Source organism: Ornithodoros turicata, chromosome 8 (assembly GCF_037126465.1).
Source record: "Ornithodoros turicata isolate Travis chromosome 8, ASM3712646v1, whole genome shotgun sequence".
NCBI classification, from domain to species: Eukaryota; Metazoa; Arthropoda; class Arachnida; order Ixodida; family Argasidae; genus Ornithodoros; species Ornithodoros turicata.
In genome coordinates, this window is record NC_088208.1 from 14,560,822 (window position 1) to 14,582,825 (window position 22,004).

Sequence of the window (22,004 nt, forward strand, 5' to 3'; positions counted from 1 at the left end):
CGTCAAGCAAATTAAACGAAGTGTCCTGCACAGATAAAGCCTGAAGTAACATGCAGAATAGTATCCGAATGCGTGAAGGAAGCACAAACACTATTGTTCAAACTCAACTTCACATCGAGGAGCTGCTAACCAGTGGGTTTTCCAGAATTGCAGACAGGGGGAACTGCCAAAGATGGCGTTGGGATCTCATTCTTATACTTACGTTGGAACAGCATTATGTATGATTGCTGACATATCTCTGCTGCTCCACACCCTCACCATCCGACGAGGATCCTCAGCAAAAAAAAAAAAAAATAAGATGATGACGTGGAACATTTGGAGTCGCTATGCATATAGGAGGTTCTCAATGAACCATTGCTGTTCACTCTGTTCAAAGTAATAGTAGTAGTAGTACTAGTAGTAATACGAGAAGGGAGAAGAGGACGAGGAGGAGGAGTGGTGGTGGTGGTAGTAGTAGTAGTAAAGTAGATTCAGCCAACTACACTTGTTTGTTTATGGGCATGGTGCAGTGCGCGTGAGCAGTTGAGTTAGACCTTCAGTTGCCTGTGGAGGAGTGCAACATGCTTAGATCGCTTTCGTTTATGTCCAACAATAGACCTCCCCCTGTTTGTAAACAAATGATGTCACAGTGTTCGACAGCGCCAAAATTTCGTAGAACTGAACTACGCAGGAAGCTAGAGGTAAACAAGGTCGCGCCCGAAAGCCACGGTCTTGAGGGGATCACGACATGGTCCCCTAAAAGGACGCGACCCTCGGTCCTACTTTTCTTTCAGTGGGAAACAGCGAAGAAGTGAGCGTTTGTGGAACCCAGCCCTCCTTCAGATTTGTTTCGGTTTCAGTCTGTCTACGCTTTGTTCGAACGCTTTGCATCTTACCCCCCGTGAGCGCACGATGGTTCAGCTTCATTTCAATGACAGTGGTTATTACTACCTGAATAACATACTGTCATTGATTGAATATCACGTTTTATGTAAAAAAATGCCATGATGGAACCGGAGAGAAAGCAAGAAAATATGTGGACGTGAGTGAAAGCGAGTTAAAAGTAACTTGGAACTGATGTTACTTTGGCAAGTTTACCTGAAAAAGGAACGAGTTTCTCTGAAAGTTAAAAGTAAGTTACAAGTTACCAAAAAAAGCTCTCTGCAACCACTGCTACCAAAAAAACTCTGCACAAAACGGCATGGTTTTCGAGACAGCGAATAAAAACTACTCCTTTGAAGACATCCGGTTTCGTGTTTCTCCCTCGCATACTCCTTGCCGCAAGGATCCTATATGTACGTCATCCGTCACGTCAGCATAACTGCGCCGTTGTTGGGAATGCAGAGAGGTGTTCCTTTTTCTATGAGTGTGCTGAAGCGTAGGCTGCATCGTGATACCTGTGTTTACATTGACGCTACTCTGCAGTTTACTCTGCATGACGTGTGGTTGCTACTCAAAATCATCATGATGGACAAATGCTAGCACGCAACGACCAACTATCCTGCAAACAGGCATGCGCAAGTCACGTGCGGCTTTGCTCTTACGCACGTCACGCGAGAGCTCGCTGCGGCCTTTACTCAGGACCAACTGCGCCGTAGAAAAAAATCGATTATAAGTCGCGCGATACGATTTCTTCTGGAATATTTTGCACGGTTGTTGTGAGGAGTATTAGAAATCATAAGGCGTTTCTCAGGCCCATGTTTTCGACCGGACTGTCACTTTAAGCGTAAGCAAGACACATGCCAGAAACGCCTTCTAACGGCTGCCTTGATTTCGTGCGCGCCCAACCTATGGATGGAAGGAGGGTCTTGTGATGCTTATTGTGAATGACTTTATAGGGGACGAGTGCCACGAACACTTTCGCCCTTCCCGGGGCCACTGAACGAATTGCACAGTGTGGATACAACCCTGTTCGGCAGCTGGCCAAAGCACGTCAATTGAGGGGCAGTCCTAAATGTTGCTTATGCCGAAGCACCTGCCGAAGACAGAGCCAATGGCAATTAAATTACTAATGAGTATGTTTCTGTCCAAATATGTTATTGCTAGACCATTTCATGTTGCTTTCCACGATACTCAAATACACTCTGCACAGCTTTGCTTTTTCTTGGCGGCAGGAATTGCCCTAGAGCTCATAAAATGTTGCAGCTGCCACAGAGACTGTGCACTAAAGGAAAGAAGGGGTTTCAAATGGCTTGAGCGTTTTCAGGGAACCTGTGAAGACCCTAATGTTTCAATGTCAGGACCCTCCTCAACCTCAAGTCAGTAGCAGACCCAGGTGGGTGGGCCGATCGTCCCCCGAAACGTCAGTTTATACATCGCACGCGCCGCCATTGAATAACCGGATATCACATGTTCGTGCCATTTGTTTATGTACCTGGTTGAAAGTGTAGCGCGTGTCTCGCGTTTGTCCTCGTTCCTTTTTCACTGCATCGAAGGATCATGTACCAACCTGCCAATCTACTAACGGATGGCTTCACCACCACCACGCCGCCCCCGCCCACAATGAAATAATTCTGCATGTATTTTTGGCGCGCAGTTTGATTACCCTGCTTGAGCCCCTCATGCAACTTTTTCCTATTCCCAAAACGCAAAATGGTGTTGCGGGGCCGCCACCTGGGCGATATGACGACAATCAAAACAGAAACAGCATCCCTGCTGAAAGGCCTGACAGAAGACAGTTTCCAATGTGCCTCAAGCTACAGAAACAGCTGTGGGATAAGTGCATCATCGCTAACGGAGAGTATTTCGAAGGGGAACACAATGATGTGTCCTATAATTTGTAAAATAAAAGTTTCATAAACGTATTGCACGAACTTTCTGGACTGACCTGTGGAACTTCCATTCGTTCCCGTCGATTTGGGAACTATATAGTGTCATTTCATTCCCCATGAATCACGAAACACATTATCGAAAATCTTGCGCGAAATGGAATACATGACAAAAGCAGACGCCGAGTGTTTAGCGTACGCCGGAATTCTGTCTCCTAGAAGAACGAGAAATTGTCACTCCGTAAGAACCAACATGGGCGCGACATGGAACAATGGAATACCACGGGCTGTGCGGGCGTCCCACAGAGTTCCGACGCCTTTGTTATTATTCCGACCATGGGACCCATTCTATTAGTTTGTGCGAACTGGTTTTTGTCCGCGCTGTTTCAGTTTTCCTTGCTGCAATAATAATAAAATAATGAGAACATTTGAGTGCCAAATTGTGTGTTCAGCTCATCGTCATCACTGTCAGTGAGTATGGTACAGGGTGTTCAAAATTAAGCTTTCATTAGCACTTTATAAATAGGCGAACAAAAGAAAACTGGTGCTATTTTTCTCAGTAAGTTTCTCAGTTTCAGTTTCAGTTTCTCAGTAAGTTTTCTCAGTTTTCTCTTCAGTAAGAAACAGGTGCTACATAATTAGCAGCACCTGTTTCTTAGTAGTTTCTAGTAGCATGAAGTTATCATCCGGTTTCCTGTCATTGCTGTGTTTGCGTATAGCACTCGTGAACGCTTAATTTTGAACACCCTGTATAGCTGTGCGCCACGCGATCATGTAGGTATTGCTCTGTCACAATGTCATCCTATCTGGATGCATTTTTATTTGCTAATTGGGCCTATCGACGCCTAAATTGTTAGGTATTGTATTTGCTCAGGTCTTTCATTGTACGTACCATCGTACGCACATGGTGAGTAAACAACAAGAACTTTATTGTGAGTTGATGAACGGAGAGTTTCATCGCCAGACACTGAGTAAATATGTCTGTGTGATTTCTTAATTTCGGGTGATCGTAATAATTTCGCTGAATATTTATTGAGCTTGGCAGGCACAGGGAGGTATGAGTTCCATCAACGAGATATGGCTCTTGTCCGCGGCCCACAGACCGGGGATGGTTCCGTATCCGACACGCCGTAACCCGAAAGAACCCAAGCATTCCCTTACATGAAATCTGCCGTGTTTTCCACCTGAGCAGCGCCCACCAATTCAGACACAGAAAAGACGCCCTCCACGTACATTGTTTTAAATGCCCTTGGGAAGGGGGGGGGGGGTTCGTGCTGCAAGCTGTTAATGGCCACGACCGGCGGTTTCTCCTGCTTTCTAGCTTAACTGGCGACACCGAAGGAGTGTCATGTGCTGCGAGCTACCCGCAAGAGCCACAAGAGATGGCCACACTGGCCAAATAAAAATGAAAATGTTGGCAAGGTCCTACGTGTGGTTGGAGAGAATAGACAAGATCATGGATATCAGATGTGCATGAAGCATGTTCTGCTTCTGTGGATCGGCAGCTTCTGGTTCCACTGCACAAGTAGGAAGTCCCAAGTGAACCCTGGTACCGGTTACACTCGGTCTTTGCTGAGTTCGACAGGAACAACTACCTCATTGTAGTTTATGCACACAGTAAATGGCCTGAAGTGCACCTCATGACCTCCACCAAATCCACTGCGACTGTCGAAGCTTTCGAAGGCATCCTCGCTGCCCACGGTCTTCCATTCCGACTCGTTACGGAGAATGGTTTTTAATTCACCGGCACGATGTTCAAGGACTTCTTTGATCAACTGTGGGTCCGACACATTCTGACGTCGCATAACAACCAAAGTCAAATGGAGAGGCTGAGAATTCCGTTCAAATGAAGCCTGAAGGATTTCCTTCGCAGCCGAAGGAAGAGGGTGACTCGGGAACGGAATTTCGCCGCTTCTTACGGAAGTACACAGTCATGCATCACTCAACTACAGAACCACCTCCGTGCAAATAGATTAACAAGAACACCATCAGGGAGAGTTCTTCAAGAATGTAATTACGATCCCGCTTCCAGAGACAGGATCTTTGTGGATGATGAACAAGTTTCGCCACGAGACAGAACTCACAAGAAAGACTGGCTGAAAGGTAGGATTGTTGCTTGCCTAGGAGGAGTCACCTACGAAGTGCACACCGAAGATATGAAACAGCTTAAGGTCCACGCGATGACCTTAAGCAACGACCCCCCCAACTTGACTGGACACACGGCTTTCAGCCTGCGACAGCGGCTGCAGACCATCATAATTCTGCACCAGCAACGGGATGAAATCCAATTTCGAAGATATCATGGAAGGGTCTATCACACCCCAGAGCAGTATGGCTTCATCTGACAAAGAGGAAAGTGTGGTGGCGCTACAGTTGGAGACATCGAACAACTGTCATATGCTGCAAGCCACGCGAATGTGGTTATTCTCATTCAGTAGCCGTGCTGTTACCCACGTGTCTGATTGGTTATCAAAAGTGTTTCGTTACTCTGTTACACACCCCTCGACTTCCTGCCTCACAATATACCTGTCCTTGTTTGTAAGGAAGTGACGTCATAGTGTTCGACAGCGCCACCAATATGGTAGAGCTAATTAACTCAAGCTTTGAGCGTAGTTCGAACTACCCTGAAAGCTATGGACGAAAGGGGTCACGGCGAAAGTCAGTCTTGAGGTAATTACGATCATCCCTGAAAGGGTCGCGACCTTCTGTCCCACTTTTCTTTCAGTAGGAGGCAGCGAGCAAGTGTCCATTCGTGGAACCCAGCCCACTCCTTCCGAGCTGTTTCGGTTTCAGTCTGTCTAGCAACATCGTGATGACGTTTCTTCTGTAGAGATCTATTGTGAGAAACTAGTATACATTAAGTACAAAAATAGGTTATGAGGCGAATGGTCGTTAATGGCGGATGTGGTCATTAAAATGACACAAGGGACATAAAATAGATATTATGAACGCAACCATACCATTATATATACTTTCCAGCATACACTGTACAGTTTGCAAATATGAACAGATATGCTTTCAAAGAAGTAAATCGGGATATTTTTGGATTCCTGTTTCAGGTCGGAGTGAAAAACAATTCATTTCGTCCCGCACCCTGGTACTGCAAGAATATTCTGACAACTGGTTAGAGTATGTGGTGTGTTAGTGTTGCATGTAAATGTGAAGTATAGCATATTTACTTGGTTTTGTGGGGTTCTGTACATAACTAGCATAACATGGCATGTCGGACATTTTTCTACTGGTGGGATAGAAAACTGAAAAACGGCAGTGCTTCATAAAATGTACTACAGCTTTTCGCGTGGTGGACCACGTTTCATCAGGTATTACCTGATCAAACGTGGTCCACCATGCAATAGCTTGTAAGAAATTTTAGGAAGCTTCATTGACATTTTTAATTGTCTGCACTACTGTTGTATCTGATTTCACCCACTGTACTGGAGTACATCTGCTACTGGTAGGATATCTAGAAAGGGATATACGTGCTTCACACTTTTAAACTCTTGTGGACCACATTTGAACACGTGAGTGCAAGAAACGCTCCTACAGTTATGAGATTTCAAAAATAAAACGAGGACGTGAGACAGTAGATCTCGAGGCATTTCTGATAGCCAGGTCGTCATAATCTCTTTATAGTGGATGACAAAGGAGTAGTGGGTATAGCATAGCAAAGAGAATAGTTCCCTTCAGCAGAATAGAGTGCCACTGTGGTTGAAGGTGCATCTCCCACAGTATAGCCCATCAATTTCTTTATGTACAACACAGGCATCGACGAGCAATTTTTGATACTCAAATCTGCATCTTGTAAACATCTCTGGACCTGTACGTCATTCGCCACCACTATTACCTATTTGTTTCCTAATAAATGTCGCTTGACTCCGATGTGGCATGATATTGTTAGTATGTCCTGCATGCTCAGGTGATTCCATTCACTGCAGTCCTCCAGCAGCGAAACGCCAATCAAAGAATGCTTACCTGTCCGAGGCAACAGCAGAAACATCCCTTGACGCCGCTTTGAAGTCTCAGAAGGCGTTGGAAGCTCATCGTGGTAGTGCCATCCATTTGACACAATAAAGCAGTGAACGACGAACTTGCGAGGCCGAAGCATCCTTGAACAATGAGGCATGGTGGAAAATCTGCGTCAGAAAGAAAGATGAAAGATGTAACATTCAAAGATATTGTTCACGGCCATCGAATTCCACTCCACATCCAACCGCATACTTTCATGCGTAGTACATCTTCTACGAGGAATGCAAAATCACTTAGGGTGTCTCATTATATTCTGTGTGAGAATTGTCTTACCACACACTCTTAAAAATGAACTTCACCGCATAGCACGCTCCTAGCCAACCATATTCTCGAATGATACCGTTAGCTGCCTTGATTTGTTGAAAACGGGAGGCGTACGCCTCTTTTGTGATACTTATGCTGTTCATAATTGTCACAGAAAAGGCGTACGCCTCCCGTTTTCAACCAATCGGGGCAGATAACGATATCATTCGCAATGATTGTAGCTCGTGGAATTGTGGAATTCGTGGTAGCTAGGAGCGTGCTATGCGGTGAAGTTCATTTTTAAGAGTGCACATGGAATTCGAGCGAGATGCTGCAACTGCATGCACATCATTGAATAACTTGCTCAGGCTGTGTAGCAGCATGTGTTTGAACTTGTGATTCATATTTTCATCAGGTGGTGTCATAGCCTCTAGCACAATTAATGATGTTCTCCAGAGCTTCTATTTCTTGAAAGGAGACGACCAATTTGCAATCAGGTTGAAAATGGACAAATCAGTGTGCGGGGCACAGCTAACCAATCGGAAGGTTTAGAAGTCTAGAATGCAGAAGAAGTGGACGTGGAAGTAGTCTAGTCATATGGAAAGGAGGAGTCATTCAGTAGTATTAGAATGTGCCAATAAACATGAAGTGGATGGAGCTGGTGAAGGGGAGGACTGATCAGTGGTGGAGCCAATTGGCGGTCAGTAGGCTTAACATGAACCAATCATCATGAGTGGGTGGAGCCAAACCCGCTCATTAGCATAAACGGGCGTAACGAAGCCAACCAATCATTGATCGGAAGGTTTAGTGTGGACCGATCACGCGTGAAAGGGCGCAGCCAAGCCAGCGAATTAGCATAAAGGGGCGGAGCAATGGTCAACCAAACAGATGGCTTAGAATTGGCTTTGTCGGACTATAACTGGATTGGGATGGATTATAACTCTATTTTGACTTTGCACTGGATTGCGTTGGATTTGACTTGATTTCTATTGGATTGAAAAAACTGCGGCTTATCGGGATTCAATCTATACTACGGGGATGTTGGAGCTGTGGCGGATCCCCCTATGGCGGATATTTCTAGTCTTAAAGTAAGCATCACGGCATCACGGAATTTCGAACGCGAGCCTTTTCCCTAGAAGCCATAGATGTGCATTCACTTACTGTCATTTGTCAGGTTGGAAGCTTGGTTTCGCCTTTGACGCCAGTATTGAACAAACTGACCGTCACTACACGTGGTGGCTGCGTGTAAAACTATCTTATTTGAGGAGAGTATAGAAATCTGCTTCCATATTTCTATAGACAGCGCCGTATACTAAGAAAGAAATGGAAGCATCAAGTAACGCGAACGTTTTGACACTGGGGAGACCCACACCCAAACCGCGCATAAGAAATATCAGAGTCAGCACTCAGAGGGTGCCTACGCGCTCTGTCGCAACCCCAGAATGCCGTCCCGACACACCGAGTTTCGTCGCCTAAAATCCCGAAATTCCGGGAGTTTAAAACGCCAGGGAAAAAACTTCTACTGAAATGAATTTTCTTTAATTGTTCACGAAATAATTCACTTCGAGTATAAAACATACTCATGCACTACTTAAATGTAATTTATGCAACATATTCTTGATTGACTACAGAAAATACATTAACCCTTGAACCCGAACTCTTTCCATAAAACTAAGAAACAATCGAAAGTAAAACAGTGTTGCTGCTAACCTTGTAGTGTAAGAGCTCCTCCCTAATCTCTGAGTCCAGAACAATTTAAATAAACAAACATCAAGTTTTCAATTAAGGCAGATATTTGTTCAAAACACCAGCATTTGCATCCACTCAGGGCCTTGCACTGCGTTCCTTATGAGCTACGGCACACGACGTGCCGAAAAGATTACCGTCGGTAAGGGAATGATCAGGGACTTTTTAGGCCAGTCAGGCTTTTGGTAGACTTTGGAGGCACCAATTTTACAAAGAAACAAACAAACGTGGTTCGCCGTTTTCGGGACTCGGATTCTCGAGAGACCAGCGGCATGGCAGAGTGGTCTAAGGCGTCCCGCTCGTTCGTGGCAGCCAAGGACGTGCTGAGGGCTGGGAAGTGGCGGGTTCGAACCCTACAGCCGGCTGTGCTGTCTGAGGTCTTCCTTGGGTTTTCCGAAGACTTTCCAGGTGAATGTCGGCACAATTCCCCCTGAGGTCCGCCCAGGACGCATACTAACCCCCATGGCTCCCCCTCCTTCCTGCTGTCCTCTCTCCATCTGTCCACGTCTGTACGCCGCTCATAGCCACAGTTGCTTCGCGGCGCTAACACGCAATAAAAGAGAATCCCGAGTCTAGAATCACTGATCAGGACTGGTATCCGTAGTTATTATGAATCCTCAACGACACAAACACTTGGCAGAAGGAAACGAGAACCGGTCAGTGGGTGACATGACACAATAGGGAGCACTAGTACATCGGAGTACTGGTATTACTCACCCAAGAACTCTACAGAAATCCCAAGCAGCACAATGTACTGAATGTCGAGTGCAATAGGGGTGGACGGTATGTGTCTTATCAATGTTCTTTAGTTGCATGAGCGTGTTCAAGGCCTTCTACCTACCCGTCCACCCCTATTGCACTCGACTTTCAGTACACTGTGCTGCCTGGGATGCGACAAAGTAAACTAAGCTTGACAATGTGATGTCACCCACTTAAAAGAAACCCACAGGGCCACTGGCTTATAATACATTTCCGGAAATGTTATCATGAACACTTTCTGACGTACGTAAAACTCGCTATATTAGATCGGCTGAGGGTCACGCCATAATCTGTGTTTAGTGCCATCATCTGACGGTATACTTCCAGTGGCAGCCTCCTGGAGCGCGTACTTCGACGTGTCAGATCGCAGCGCTCTCCCACGGCAGCTTCGGAAGTTGTTTCTTTCCGTCTTCCTCCATCCCAGAATGCTCACGCTTAGAGCATTCGTACCGCCAGTCGAAGATACCATCTAGTTGCAAATTCACCAACTTTGGCAACATATTAGGTTGCAAAATACGAATATGTGCTCAGCAGAAATATACTGAGGCTCTGAGGGCGATACCCTCTTCGAGAAGCATGTGAGCGGTGTTCGTGTCAGCAAAAGTTGATTATACGTCACGCACCTTTCGTCACAATAAATAGGTCGTTGTTCTTCGAGCCTTGAACGATGAACCGCCATTTGGGATATGCTGCATGAGGGAACGAGTTAATTACCGTGCTGCCTTTCCTCCGAAGAGTAAAGACGGGAGCACTCCTAGGATTTTTGCATGATACAGCGACAACGAGAAGAGCTAATGACGCCACTATGCAATGCACGCGTCCAACTGCTCCTGCAAAGCGATCAAGAATGGGATTTTGAAGAATCTACGCAAGCGGAGTTGCACATTTTTGTATGACGAATAAACTCCTATAATAATAGCCTCGAAGTGCATGCGTCCTTCATTTCTGGGCTTCTGTGCGTTAGAAGCAGCAGTCTTATCTTGAAAATTGAATTTTTTTCTTGGACGCGTGTTATATGTCCAAATCAATTGGCACCCAAAAAACCCTGTAGAGGGCGTTACGTGGGTGGGCTAGGGTACAACAGGCGCAAGAAAACAACAATTTACCCTTTTGGCTAACCAACTAACAACAACATAAACAAGATGCAAAAACGCAAGATATAAGATAATGGTCGATATTGTAAGGTACTTGTGAATGAGTCACGCAGTCATGGCGACTATGAAATCACGGAAGCTGGAAGAGGGGATAATGGTACCGCCATTAGGTGGAAGGTTATCCCGTTCAAGGAGCGTTTAAGGACAAAATGACTTTGCGACGTGTCGCGCTTATGACGAACTACCCAGAATTCGTGATCAATGCGGGATGAAATCCGATGAGGTGGATTGATGTAGCACGATCGGAGGGCAGGAGTGTGGTAAGATTTGTGAAAGAGGGATAATCGGGAGGTCCTTCTGCGTACTCATAGACCGATCTTGCAGGTCAATTTCTTGCTTTAATCAAGAGATGCTGGCGTATGTCGAGTAATTGTTAGTGATGAATCTGGTAGCACGGTTTTGGGATGGATTCAAGTTGATTGGTGAGAAACGGACGCTGGGGGGTCCCGCACAGCTGAAGCGTATTCCAACTCTGGGTGCACTAATGTTTGGTAAGCTAGACGCTTAACGTTAGGAGGAGCGCGGGTGAGGTGACGTTTTAAACACCCTGTGTAAATTAAGTGTGTTAGGCACGTTATTGGTCGGAGACGCGTAGGTTAATAAGTGACATTTGATAAAGCATTTTCTATCTGTTACCCATGCGCATGGAGGAAAGAAGAAAAGGAGGCGCCCCAATGGATCTTCGACAGAAGAGAGAAACGTGGACATGAGGATAGGAGGTGAGCTGTAGGCGCAGACTTGTACGTATCTTGAGTACGTACTCAAAATACAGTATTTTAAATACTATTTCCGGTATTTTGGTACTCTACTCAATACTTTTTGCGACAAGTATTTTTAATGTATTTAAAATACTTTTTTCAGTATTTGCTACTCAGTACTCAAAATACTTTCCTTCCTCGTCAAGCCGTATCCAACACGCTTCCCGCCGTGCCGAGATTTTCAGCTCACTGGAATTTAACCCCCTTTTTCTTCTTTTTCTTTTTTTCGGGAATTCGCGAATCTGTCATTTATCCTCTTGTACAATAGGCTGGTCCCAAGCCTGGCCTTGTTTGTCAATAGCCAACTTCGTCCGAAAACCGTTCCTATTCATATTGCCAGGCGAATCACCAGGGGATTAGGTACAAGATAATCCCGGCATTTATTTCCTTGGTCATCAAAGCAATAAACACGTGCCAGAGGTTGAAAGACCCGAACAGACATACAGGAGGGATTATTAGGAAGTTTTGGGTCAGAACATATCGACAAAGTTTACTTGGGTTCACCAAAGTTCACCAAGCATTACTTGACACCAAGACGTTGCAAATGAAAGATATGCATGGCTGATGAAGTTTATTCCTTTCATTTGTAAGGCCACGTTCAGAATACGCGTTTCACTTACTGCTAATACTAAAGTACTTTAAAGAGTATCTTAAATACTTCTTAGAGTATTTAGTACGCTACTCAAATTACTTTCAGTTTTGAGTATTTTGTACTCTATTTTAAATACTTTTTTCGTAGAGTATTTAGTATCTTATTTTAAATACTTTTGCGCAGTATTTTGTACAAGTATGGCTGTAGCTTCTTTGGAGCCTTGCGAGGGTAAAGTTACCTTAATAGCACAATGATGTCTCTTTGCACGCGCCACTTTGGGGGCCACTTCGGCTCCCTACTACCACAGCTCTCTAAGTACTCCGAAACAATACGCTGGGAACTCTCCCATAGAGATGTATGTAACCGAAACCAGAAGGTGAGCGGTGATGTCACTGGAGTGGCCCCCAATCTCGGCTTCACTTCTCAGAGCAATAGGGCTCCTCCTCTCTTTCCTTCCTCCATGCCCACGAGAGTAGATTACGGCAGGCTCAGCGGTATCTTCAACGGCCAGTTCTGCATTACCTTGTATTCTTGATCTTAGAAGAGTTTTCGAAAAACAAGAATGGCCATATATGTATATCCACTCACCATATATTTCAAACCTCTTCCTACCATATTGCATATTATCTGGTTCCATCACACCAGCACCTGAAAAAGACACAGTGAGCTCTATATGGGTATTGGCAGTAAGGAGAGTGCACTCTCCTTCAGCTACACATGTTGCCGTTCATTAGGAGAGTACAGCGGGTGCATGTGGCAGCAGGAAATGATTCGAGGACAAAAATGAATGAATCTCATAATAAAAAGGCACGAGTACATATCTGCGCGGCTGCTGAAATTTATATTGCTTCTGGTGGACCGAATCTATAGGCTACAGCATCGGAACACCAGGAGTAATGAAAACACGTGAAAAAATAACCTCCGGTGGATTTGGCCGCGACTTTACCTTCATCGAGCCAAAGACAGGGTTGAAACTTGTCAGCATAGGCTCATCCCAGAGTCCCGATAAAATCACCGATGCCGCACAACGAAATCTTGACGGACGGTCAATCCTCCTTCATGTGTAATATGTCTGTAATAATGTCTCATGTAATACATCTTGGCAACAGGGATCTCCCTCACCCACTTGGAAAGAGACATTGCTTGTCCTTATCCTAAAACCAAATAAGCCCCCAAATGCCCTATCCTCCTTGGCCCTGTGTGCCTGACAATCTGTATAGGCAACCTGATGGAGAAAACGGTTTTGGATCGTCTCGACTTGTGACTCGAAAAGCAAGGCGTGTTCCATCACGAAAAGGCTGGCTTTCATATCCACCGAAGCTCCAGGGGTCTAGTTCTCGACCTAGTCTCTCGTGCTCATCCGCGGACCGTCGTTCCGATCTTCCTGGACATCAAGCGCGCATATGATACCGTCTCGCACATTTGTGCGCTGCACGCCTTGCACGTTTTTCGGGTATCCAGTCGACTCCTGGCTCCAAGACTCCCTTGGCAACCTCACCAACATGGACGCAAGACCTCACGCAACCTGGGGAAAAGTGCGTCGACCTCCCTTTCACCAAAGTGCAGGGATGGCTCCCTGTAACTAAACAATTTCTGGTTAAGGTGGGCCTATGATCAGCGCTCCCTTCTAGCAGGGCTCAGGCACGGCTTTGGTGACGGCGAATGTACGTTACAGCCTTCCAATCCTGCGCAGGGTTTCCGCAACATCATTAAATACCCTTCTAGCCTTTTTGCTCGAAGCCTTCGTCGCTGTCTTGGAATTCCAAGAATGGCTGAAACACCGCATGTCCTGGCTAAATCTGGTGAACTCCCAGTTGATGGTCTACCTGAAAGTCAAACGGCTCGGCACTGCCTACGTTGCGTGCTCACATTTCACATTCCGTCACCCCGTCAACCGCTCTTGAGGAAAATTCGATACCGTCCTGAAAACTACTTCCACCCAGTTGCGCAGAGGACACGCTAGACTCTCACGGGCTTCGTAGCTAAGGACGTAGCACCGCCGGAAGCCTCTTGGTCTCTGCTGGTGCCAGCCTTCCGAACCTTCTAGAGCGAAGAGATCAGATTCCACCCCAATCCTTCGAGCCGGTTTTATGCTCAGGTAGACGAGAATTCTTCTACATCTGCAGCAGCGTAAGCAGGTTGCATTGCTTGCGCGTGAATGTCGCCCTTCTATCCCTCTATCAATTCTCTGGTCTGCAGCATTGATGATGGTTATTTCTACAAACATTGCTATGCTTGAGCATTGCTTTGCTATGCTTGCATTGCTATGCTATGCTACTCCTACTCGATTTTTGCTGCTACTTTTGCTCGGGAGCGCTATGCTGCTCGCTCGCTGATGCCGTTTCTTGTTGGCTGCTCATGCACGCAGTGCACAGACGGAGGACACGTTGTGTTAGTTTGAAGCTGTAGCGACGTTGGAAGAGTCGACGGCGGTTGTAAAGACTTTTCCTTGTAACGGCGAATGGAATGAAAAGATGGGAATTTGTAACAGATGTCATAGGAGCTGTTTTCTGTGAAGTTGACTGCATCGCGGCAAGGAGTCTCCATTAAAGCACATTTCCGATTGGCGCTTCGCGTGGGAAAGTAGGCAAGAGGCGATTGCAAGAGGAATGAGGAAAGGGTGGAAGCGTATTGTAGCGCGTGTAAAGTAGCACAAAACGTTGTCAACTCTCGACCTCAGTCGTCCACGTAGCGTATTGTAGCGCGTGTAAAGTAGCACAAAACGTTGTCAACTCTCGACCTCAGTCGTCCACGTAGCTTTGACACCGATTGTCTTCCTCAATCAACACTGCAGTCGCCTGCAGGTGGCTGCGCATGCTCATGTGTGCACCCAGAAAAGGTCGATTTCCGCTCACCTGGGACGAAAGACAACTGCACTTGATGCTCCATCGCCAGTCCCTCAAGACCAGTTTTGCCTTGCATTATGCCACGCCCTGAAAAAAATACATTAAGCTTCACTGAAGTAATGAAGGGATGCACACAATACACCTATGGCCCGGTTGCACACATCAGAGAGAATGGGTATGCGCTTTACTTACGTCTAATTTTCTGAGATGTGTATATGTATATTTATTCCGTTTCCTTGTTTCATTGTAGTATTTTTCAAGCTTAAGATTGACGATCGCAATTACTATATATTGCTTGCTGTTGCTGCACTGAATGACGGGGATGCGCCCTCGTCAAACAGCATGATGCTGTTTTTTGCCCACCCCTATGTAACTCTGACTTGCATTGCAATAAGGTTAAATTGAATTGAATTGAATTGAATTATCGCATTCATGGATTTTAGTTTAACTGGTGAAAATAGAACGCACGGTCAAATATTTTTCTAAATGCGTTTACGAATCTTCAACAAGTCATAAAAGCGTAAAACTGGAAGCACCAGGTCGCTGTAACACTCCGTTTAGAAATTTCCACAAATTTGTGGAAATCGTGAAAATTTATACAAATCGGACGTCTCAACCGGTCCCAAGTACGCTGATAGACTGGTAATCAATGCCACCAACCCTTAGAAACAGCTAATAACAACATGGAGCATCCACCGAAGCTATGTAATTCTCACTCGCTGCATTACCCCTGAACGGGCACCTCAACAATTTCGTAGAGTTTGGAAATGCGTGTTAGCAGAGAGCCCAATAAAACAAGAGAGATGATTTTTTTCTGTACGTGCTACAAAGGCCATATTATTACCAACAAAAGTTTGAATCAATTGCCTGATCTGATCCTGAGTCTGCGGAAATGTCCTGCACAAAGACGCTCGTTCTCCAACGCGCCGTAACTTTTGGCGTGCAATCGTCGTATTTCTTTTTAGATGCCACCCGGGACACCTATCGTCACGATACTTAGTCAAACGAGAGAACATTATTTCAGAAGTAAAATGTACGTGTCGGCACTCTTCAATCGCTCTCCCCCTCATTGAACGCCGGTTTTGAACATGCTCAACAAAATTGTCCAGCAACCAGTTAAAGGTTTTAAAGAGTTGGGGTGCTGGATAACGCCACCAACAAGTTAATGAAGTTTAGTTTTCTTTTTCTTCGTTTTATCTGGGGTACGAGGCTCTCTCTCTTTGCACGTTATTCTATTCAAGTACGTTCTGCTGACAGTTTGAATGTTGAGAAAGTCGCTCAGTGTCCAGTAACCAGCAGAAACCAAAAGTTCACTTTTGATTATGTTCTAAACAGGGCACCTCTTACATAGACTAGCTCTTAACAATATAATGTCAATGAAGAGGACGGCGCCCAGAAGAAAGTTTCTGCTCGACATATCGGCGGCTCCCGTCCTGTTACCCTTCCCATAATATTTTCTTACTGGTTCGTTCGGTTTTCTACTTTGTAAAAAACGGAAATCACTGTATCGCTCGTTGTGAACGAAATGACGGAAGCGGTATCCTACACACGGTGCAACGACGGTGGTACATGGCAGGCGTGGAAGTCCTCAGCAACTGGATTGTAGCACGAATTCCGGTGTATACCCGTTACGTTACTGTCCTACACGTCTAAGTCGAAAGTGACGCGCGCTACCTGTCTTGGATAAACTGGGGCAGCCATTGTGCACTCTGATGCTTCGCGTAGATGCACACTGTTGAGCTGTGGCAGAGGCGGGAGCAGGGAACCATATGTTGAATTCCAATGGCAGATTCGGAGCGCCTTCGGAGCAAGTTCTGTTGCTCCGCCGAGAGCAAGTCTGTTCGATTGGCAGATTGGGAACAGTTCTGGAGTCTTCCAATGGGAGCTTTGGAGCGGCATTCGAGTCAAGTTCGCTCCAGGGAGCAACCCAGACTACTCCGCCAAAGTAGGCAGATTCAACCGGAACTCTGTGTGACGTGTCGCTTGTGCTTCCTATTTCCTGTCTCTGCTTCGCCAACATGGCCGCTTCCCAACGCGTCATCGCTGTGACTAGTTTTTCGCGTCGTACGTTAGCGATTTTGTTTCATGAAGGAAGCAATAAGTCAGACATTACCAGGGCAACGTTAGGAGATTAGAAGGACCTTGATGTTGCGAAACATGGCGTTATAATGGTACATGAGTACCTTCTTCTTCCTCCGTCTCTGGCCGCCATCCACCAAGGGAGATTGGCCAGAGCTAAACTCAAAGCATGACCTACTACTATACTAGAGACCTGGACATCCGCAATGCTCCCAGCACCGGGGTAGTAGTTCTGGCAATCGCCGCTTGGCTATGGGATTTGGCGCTAGCTCGCACTATTCGTTACCACGTGACTTGTCGAAACCGCGGCGATGTATGGTAGGCTGTGTTGACAACGACGAAGCAGTATGAGAGAGATAATAGCGCGTGCTTAGCAACAGCTTGTGTATCCCTGCGTAGCAGACTAAAGGCGGTGGCAAGGGTGATTCCCTCTCCCCAATAATGCTATGTGGCGCTTGCAGCGGTCCCTAACGTAACTAACCTGTGACCCGTCTCTCCCATAGGGAATCGCCAGCTGTCCAGGTCTCTAGTATAGAGTAGGTCGTGACTCAAAGTTGGGCGCAAGTGTTCCATTAGCAGATTCGGATCACTTGCTCTAGGCCATATCAAGCCGCTCCATTGCCGAGTCTGCCACTTGCTCCGACTCTGCCATTGGGATTCAACAATAGAGAAACCCCACTTGTCCTAACCGAACTCGCGCATTGCCACGTGAGCCTCCGCCTCCTTTCTACTGCCTGTATTGTGTCGGCAGGGTTGTGCACTGTGCAAAGCCTGCCGTTCTTGAGACCTGGACTTACCTTGTAATTTTGTCTGCGACGGCTTTGACTGCGCTGCCACTTATGCTCCAACTGGATGCACTGGAAGCGAACCTTCCGCGACCTTGGCAGCCCGAACGCGGAACTGGAATCTTCTTCTTCTTTCTCCCCTCTTCACATTTTCTGAGCTTTATTAACATCCCCCGCAGTCACATTAACTTATACAGGGTGTCCCAGAAAACGTGTCATTGAATTATAATAAAAAAAACTACACCGCCTAGAGTCATGCGGTCAATGGCATTTGTTCTTACTGGGTTTTTTGCCACCTCCTCATGTGAATGTCGTGTAACGTTAGTTTAATTATGTAAATTTTCGCCAGCTTAAGTCGGTAATTTGCCTAGTAAAGGTCACTTTTTTACCCCACTAATGTGAAGAGCTTGTCTAATTTAGTCAAATTAATGATAATTGACAGGGATATTCAGGGGCGATCCCATCGGAAAAAATAGCCGAACATCATGCTCTACGGAGGCCGCACAGAATACGTACGATGAATTTTTCAGCGCAATCTTTGTCAGTCCGACCAAAGGAGGTTGGAAACCCAGCCCTCCCCGGCATCGCAGAAAGAGATAAAACAGGCACGGCTTATCACGTCCGACTTTCGCTGAGATCATGCTTTCCCTCTCCCAATTTAGGAACTGTTACTTTTTCTACTATCACTCTGTGAGCTGGCTTCGGAACCTCCTTTCGTCGCACTGCGAGCGATTGCGCTCAAAAAGTCATCGCGCGCTATGGTCCGGTGCTCCGAAAAGCATGATATTCGGCTATTTTTTCCCATGGGATAGCTCGAGAAAATCACTGTGAATTATCATGGATTTGAGTGAATTCGGCATTTCAAGCGCTGACTGTGTACCAGCTGCTGTGTCATATGGCATGGCTAGATGCTCAAGGGCACCAAACCACCACAGCTGTTCTAAGTTCCAAGGATAAACACCAAACACTAAATGCGGCACTACGGCTTTCCATCTAATCACGTCCCCACAATGAACAAGCATTTTGCTGCTACACTGCAAAACATGTACCTTCTAATCTGCTACAGCAGCCTGTAGGTCAGGCTCGATGTTTCCCGGATCCAAATATGCTATGCTCATCCGAAATCCTGGACCAGTGAAGGCCCATAGCTTGCGGAAGCTGCGAACGTCTGCAAACACACAGAAACAATTACCAGGCACTCTAAAGGATGTGGTGTACATATACTAGTGGGCTCTGCTTGATCCATGCAATATGCCTCACAGAAAAGAATTAAAAAAACACACACACCTTTCCAATTTCAGGCACTTCCACCTTCTGCTGGAAGTAGACCTGGTCAGAAGGCACAAAAGTTTTAAGATCCATGGAGTCACTGTTGTTTATGACGTCGTAGTAGGGATGGGAACCACCTGCATATGGACAAGGTGATGCTGTAATGTGTGGGACTTAACCACACTGCAGGTGCAGCAACTATATATCCACACGCAAACGAAACACGCATGTGGTCACAGGACCATGTGAGCAAACATTGTGAGGGGAAGTGTGTAATAGGAAAGGATAATAGAAATGGGAAATGAATATATTTAATGTCAATGAAGTGACTTAATGTAATTTAAAAGCATTGTTTTGTTGAACTCCGCATGTCTTTAGGCTTCCATCAAAATATATATTTCCATCAAGCGTTGCTCTTTTCAGATCGAAGTGGATGAACAATATAATGCATTTACTGACAAAGGGTACATAAGATATGGTGTGGTGGAAAGACATGGCAATCCACGAGGATGATGAAGTAATGGATGATCCACTTGTTTCAACCGCTATTTCCAGAATGCCACAGCTACAGCTTCCGCAGAATATCCACAACCCCAGTTTCCAACTCCTCAATTTCAGTACAAGGTATTTTGAACATACTGTATTACAAGTAAACACAAAGAAAATGGTTGCGGGCTGTATAACATCCCAAATGAATTTTTGTGACATCACTCAAATTGGTGTGCCTGACACTTACAAATAATTTTTCAAAAAAATTTGAGACTACTCTTCCCCAGCTAAATGGAAAACAAGTAAGGTTGTACCAGTACATAGAGCCGGAGATCCTCAACTTATCTCTAGTCATCGTCCTATCTCATTGACCTGCAATTGCTGTAAGCTTAGTAAATGGATATTGTGCAGATATATCCTGATGTATTTAGAAGAAACCACATTTAGTCCTCACCAGCATGTGGCTATTCGACCCAAGCAGAACCTATACCATTTCATACTGACACTGTATATGAAATTGACCTGGCCAAAGCATTGGACAACTGTGATCAGGTCGATGTTACCTTCAGTAGTTTTGTGAAAGCTTTTAACTCCATACCTTACAGAAAGCTATTAAACGAACTAAAGTGTATTCCTAACGATACTATACCTTGTGAAATGGATACAATCATACCTTTTGCACCACAACCAGTATATTCAAATAAGATATTCAAGCTCTTATCTTCTGAAGCTTAACGTCAGGTGTACCTCATGGGTCCGTGCTAGGCCGCCTCTTGTTTAATCTACAGGGCGTCCGGTGAGAATGTGTCATTAAAATTCTAAAAATAGGTTTTACTTCAGAAAATTATGAAACCACCTGGAATACACACACACATACTTTTGCCACTGATTCAGGACGTTTGCATTGGCGTCACACATTAATTGAGCTAATTTTGCTAATTGAACTCGAAAATTAGCCTACACTCTTAAAAATGAACTTCACCACATAGCACGCTCCTAGCCAACCATTATCGGGAATGATATCTTTATCTGCCCCGATTTGTTCAAAACGGTAGGCGTACGCCTTTTTTGTGACACTTATGCTGTTCATAATTGTCACAGAAAAGGCGTACGCCTCCCGTTTTCAACAAATCAGAGCAGATAACAATATCATTCGAGATGATGGTTGGCTAGGAGCGTGCTATGCGGTGAAGTTCATTTTTAGGAGTGTAGCAGAGGTAACGTTTTTCTTGATGAATTCGGAAGCCAATGGCCATAGTACACTATTCCAACCGAAATCACAGGTTTTTCCAGAAGGTTTGTTAAAAAATTTGGCGTAGAGTGCTGGGAAGGAGAACATGCAGGGACGTTAGAAGCAACGGATGAAAGAAGTAGGGCATTGCCGTCCTCTGCAATTTAAGCTCAAGGTTATGCTCACAAGCACGGCTCAGTATAACTTGAGCGTTCGCTACTAGAGTTGTATGTACGAAAGCAGAAGCGTACCACGACGCCGGTTCCACTCCCCGGACTTCAAAGAAAGTCCACGAAATTTAAAACATGCCACGTGATTACTGCCAGCGTGCTTCGATCGTAGCGCCCTCAAGCTTGCTGTGAATGAAAGAACACATAACACGACTGTGAGACTGGAACACATACAGCGACTGCAGCATGGGCTTCAGTGACCAAGTCGGAGACCAAGCCCACCGCATCCGATCCACTGAAAGACCAAGCAGAACCGTATATTAAAATGGAGTCTGGCCATTGGGAGGAGCTCCAAAGAGACGCTCGACCTGTCAGTCACAGTTCCGCGCCTCTGATTGGTTTGCTTTTTACCAAGGGGGTCGCCATGACACCTTACTGACACCCAAAATGGCGACGACAACAGACACAGTGAAGCGGGACTTTGGTGACAAAAAGAAAAAAGGAAAGGAAGAAAACGCTGCAGATGTACATCATCGCACAAGTTTCTCGAAAGTCAGTTTCAACTGATGCTCCGCTATCGATATCTCACCGAAAGTAATACGCTGTGTCGTCAGTGTTAGGCCTGTTGAACACGGCGATCGCAACACAATCATAACAAAAACGGCAGCGGTACAACGACGGGAGCAGACAACAATTCCTGACGTGGTTTGCACAGCCTATGTGACGTTCATCAAATTGACACCAAAAAGCCACTGTATCCACTTCAATCTCATCCAATCCACTACCCACCTAAACTGGTTCTGTCCATGTTGGATAGGGGCACAAATAGTGAGGATAGGTTGATTGACAGTGCTCCGTATTTCAAGGCATCATTGATCAGAAAGCTGAAAAAGTGGGCGGAACCTCAGGTATAGGCATGACCCATTAATGGCCAGACCACCTTTTAATATACGGCTCTGAGACCAAGCAAGAACCAGCCCACCATCAGCAGTAACACCCCACGAACGATACCCCTTATTAATTCTAGACTCTTTGTCTTGACCTTCGCTTGTGGTATCCTCCATTTAGGATACCTTCCCTGTCACCTGAACCTGAGTGAAGCCAGTTCGT

General features: G+C 45.6%; 1 protein-coding gene across 1 annotated transcript in view; it reads right to left on the reverse strand.

The window, feature by feature from the left end:
• LOC135365972 (phospholipid scramblase 1-like) overlaps positions 1-17,850 on the reverse strand; it is a 34,076-nt gene extending 16,226 nt beyond the window's left edge. Inside the window, exons 1-5 of the mRNA XM_064598615.1 lie at positions 17,748-17,850; positions 14,881-14,958; positions 12,614-12,673; positions 10,145-10,210; positions 6,720-6,880 (exon numbers count right to left, since the gene is read on the reverse strand). Of these exons, the coding sequence (XP_064454685.1) occupies positions 6,720-6,880; positions 10,145-10,210; positions 12,614-12,673; positions 14,881-14,947 (354 nt within the window). The 5' untranslated portion in view covers positions 14,948-14,958; positions 17,748-17,850. The remainder of the gene's footprint in view (positions 1-6,719; positions 6,881-10,144; positions 10,211-12,613; positions 12,674-14,880; positions 14,959-17,747) is intronic.
• Positions 17,851-22,004: the final 4,154 nt, after the last annotated feature.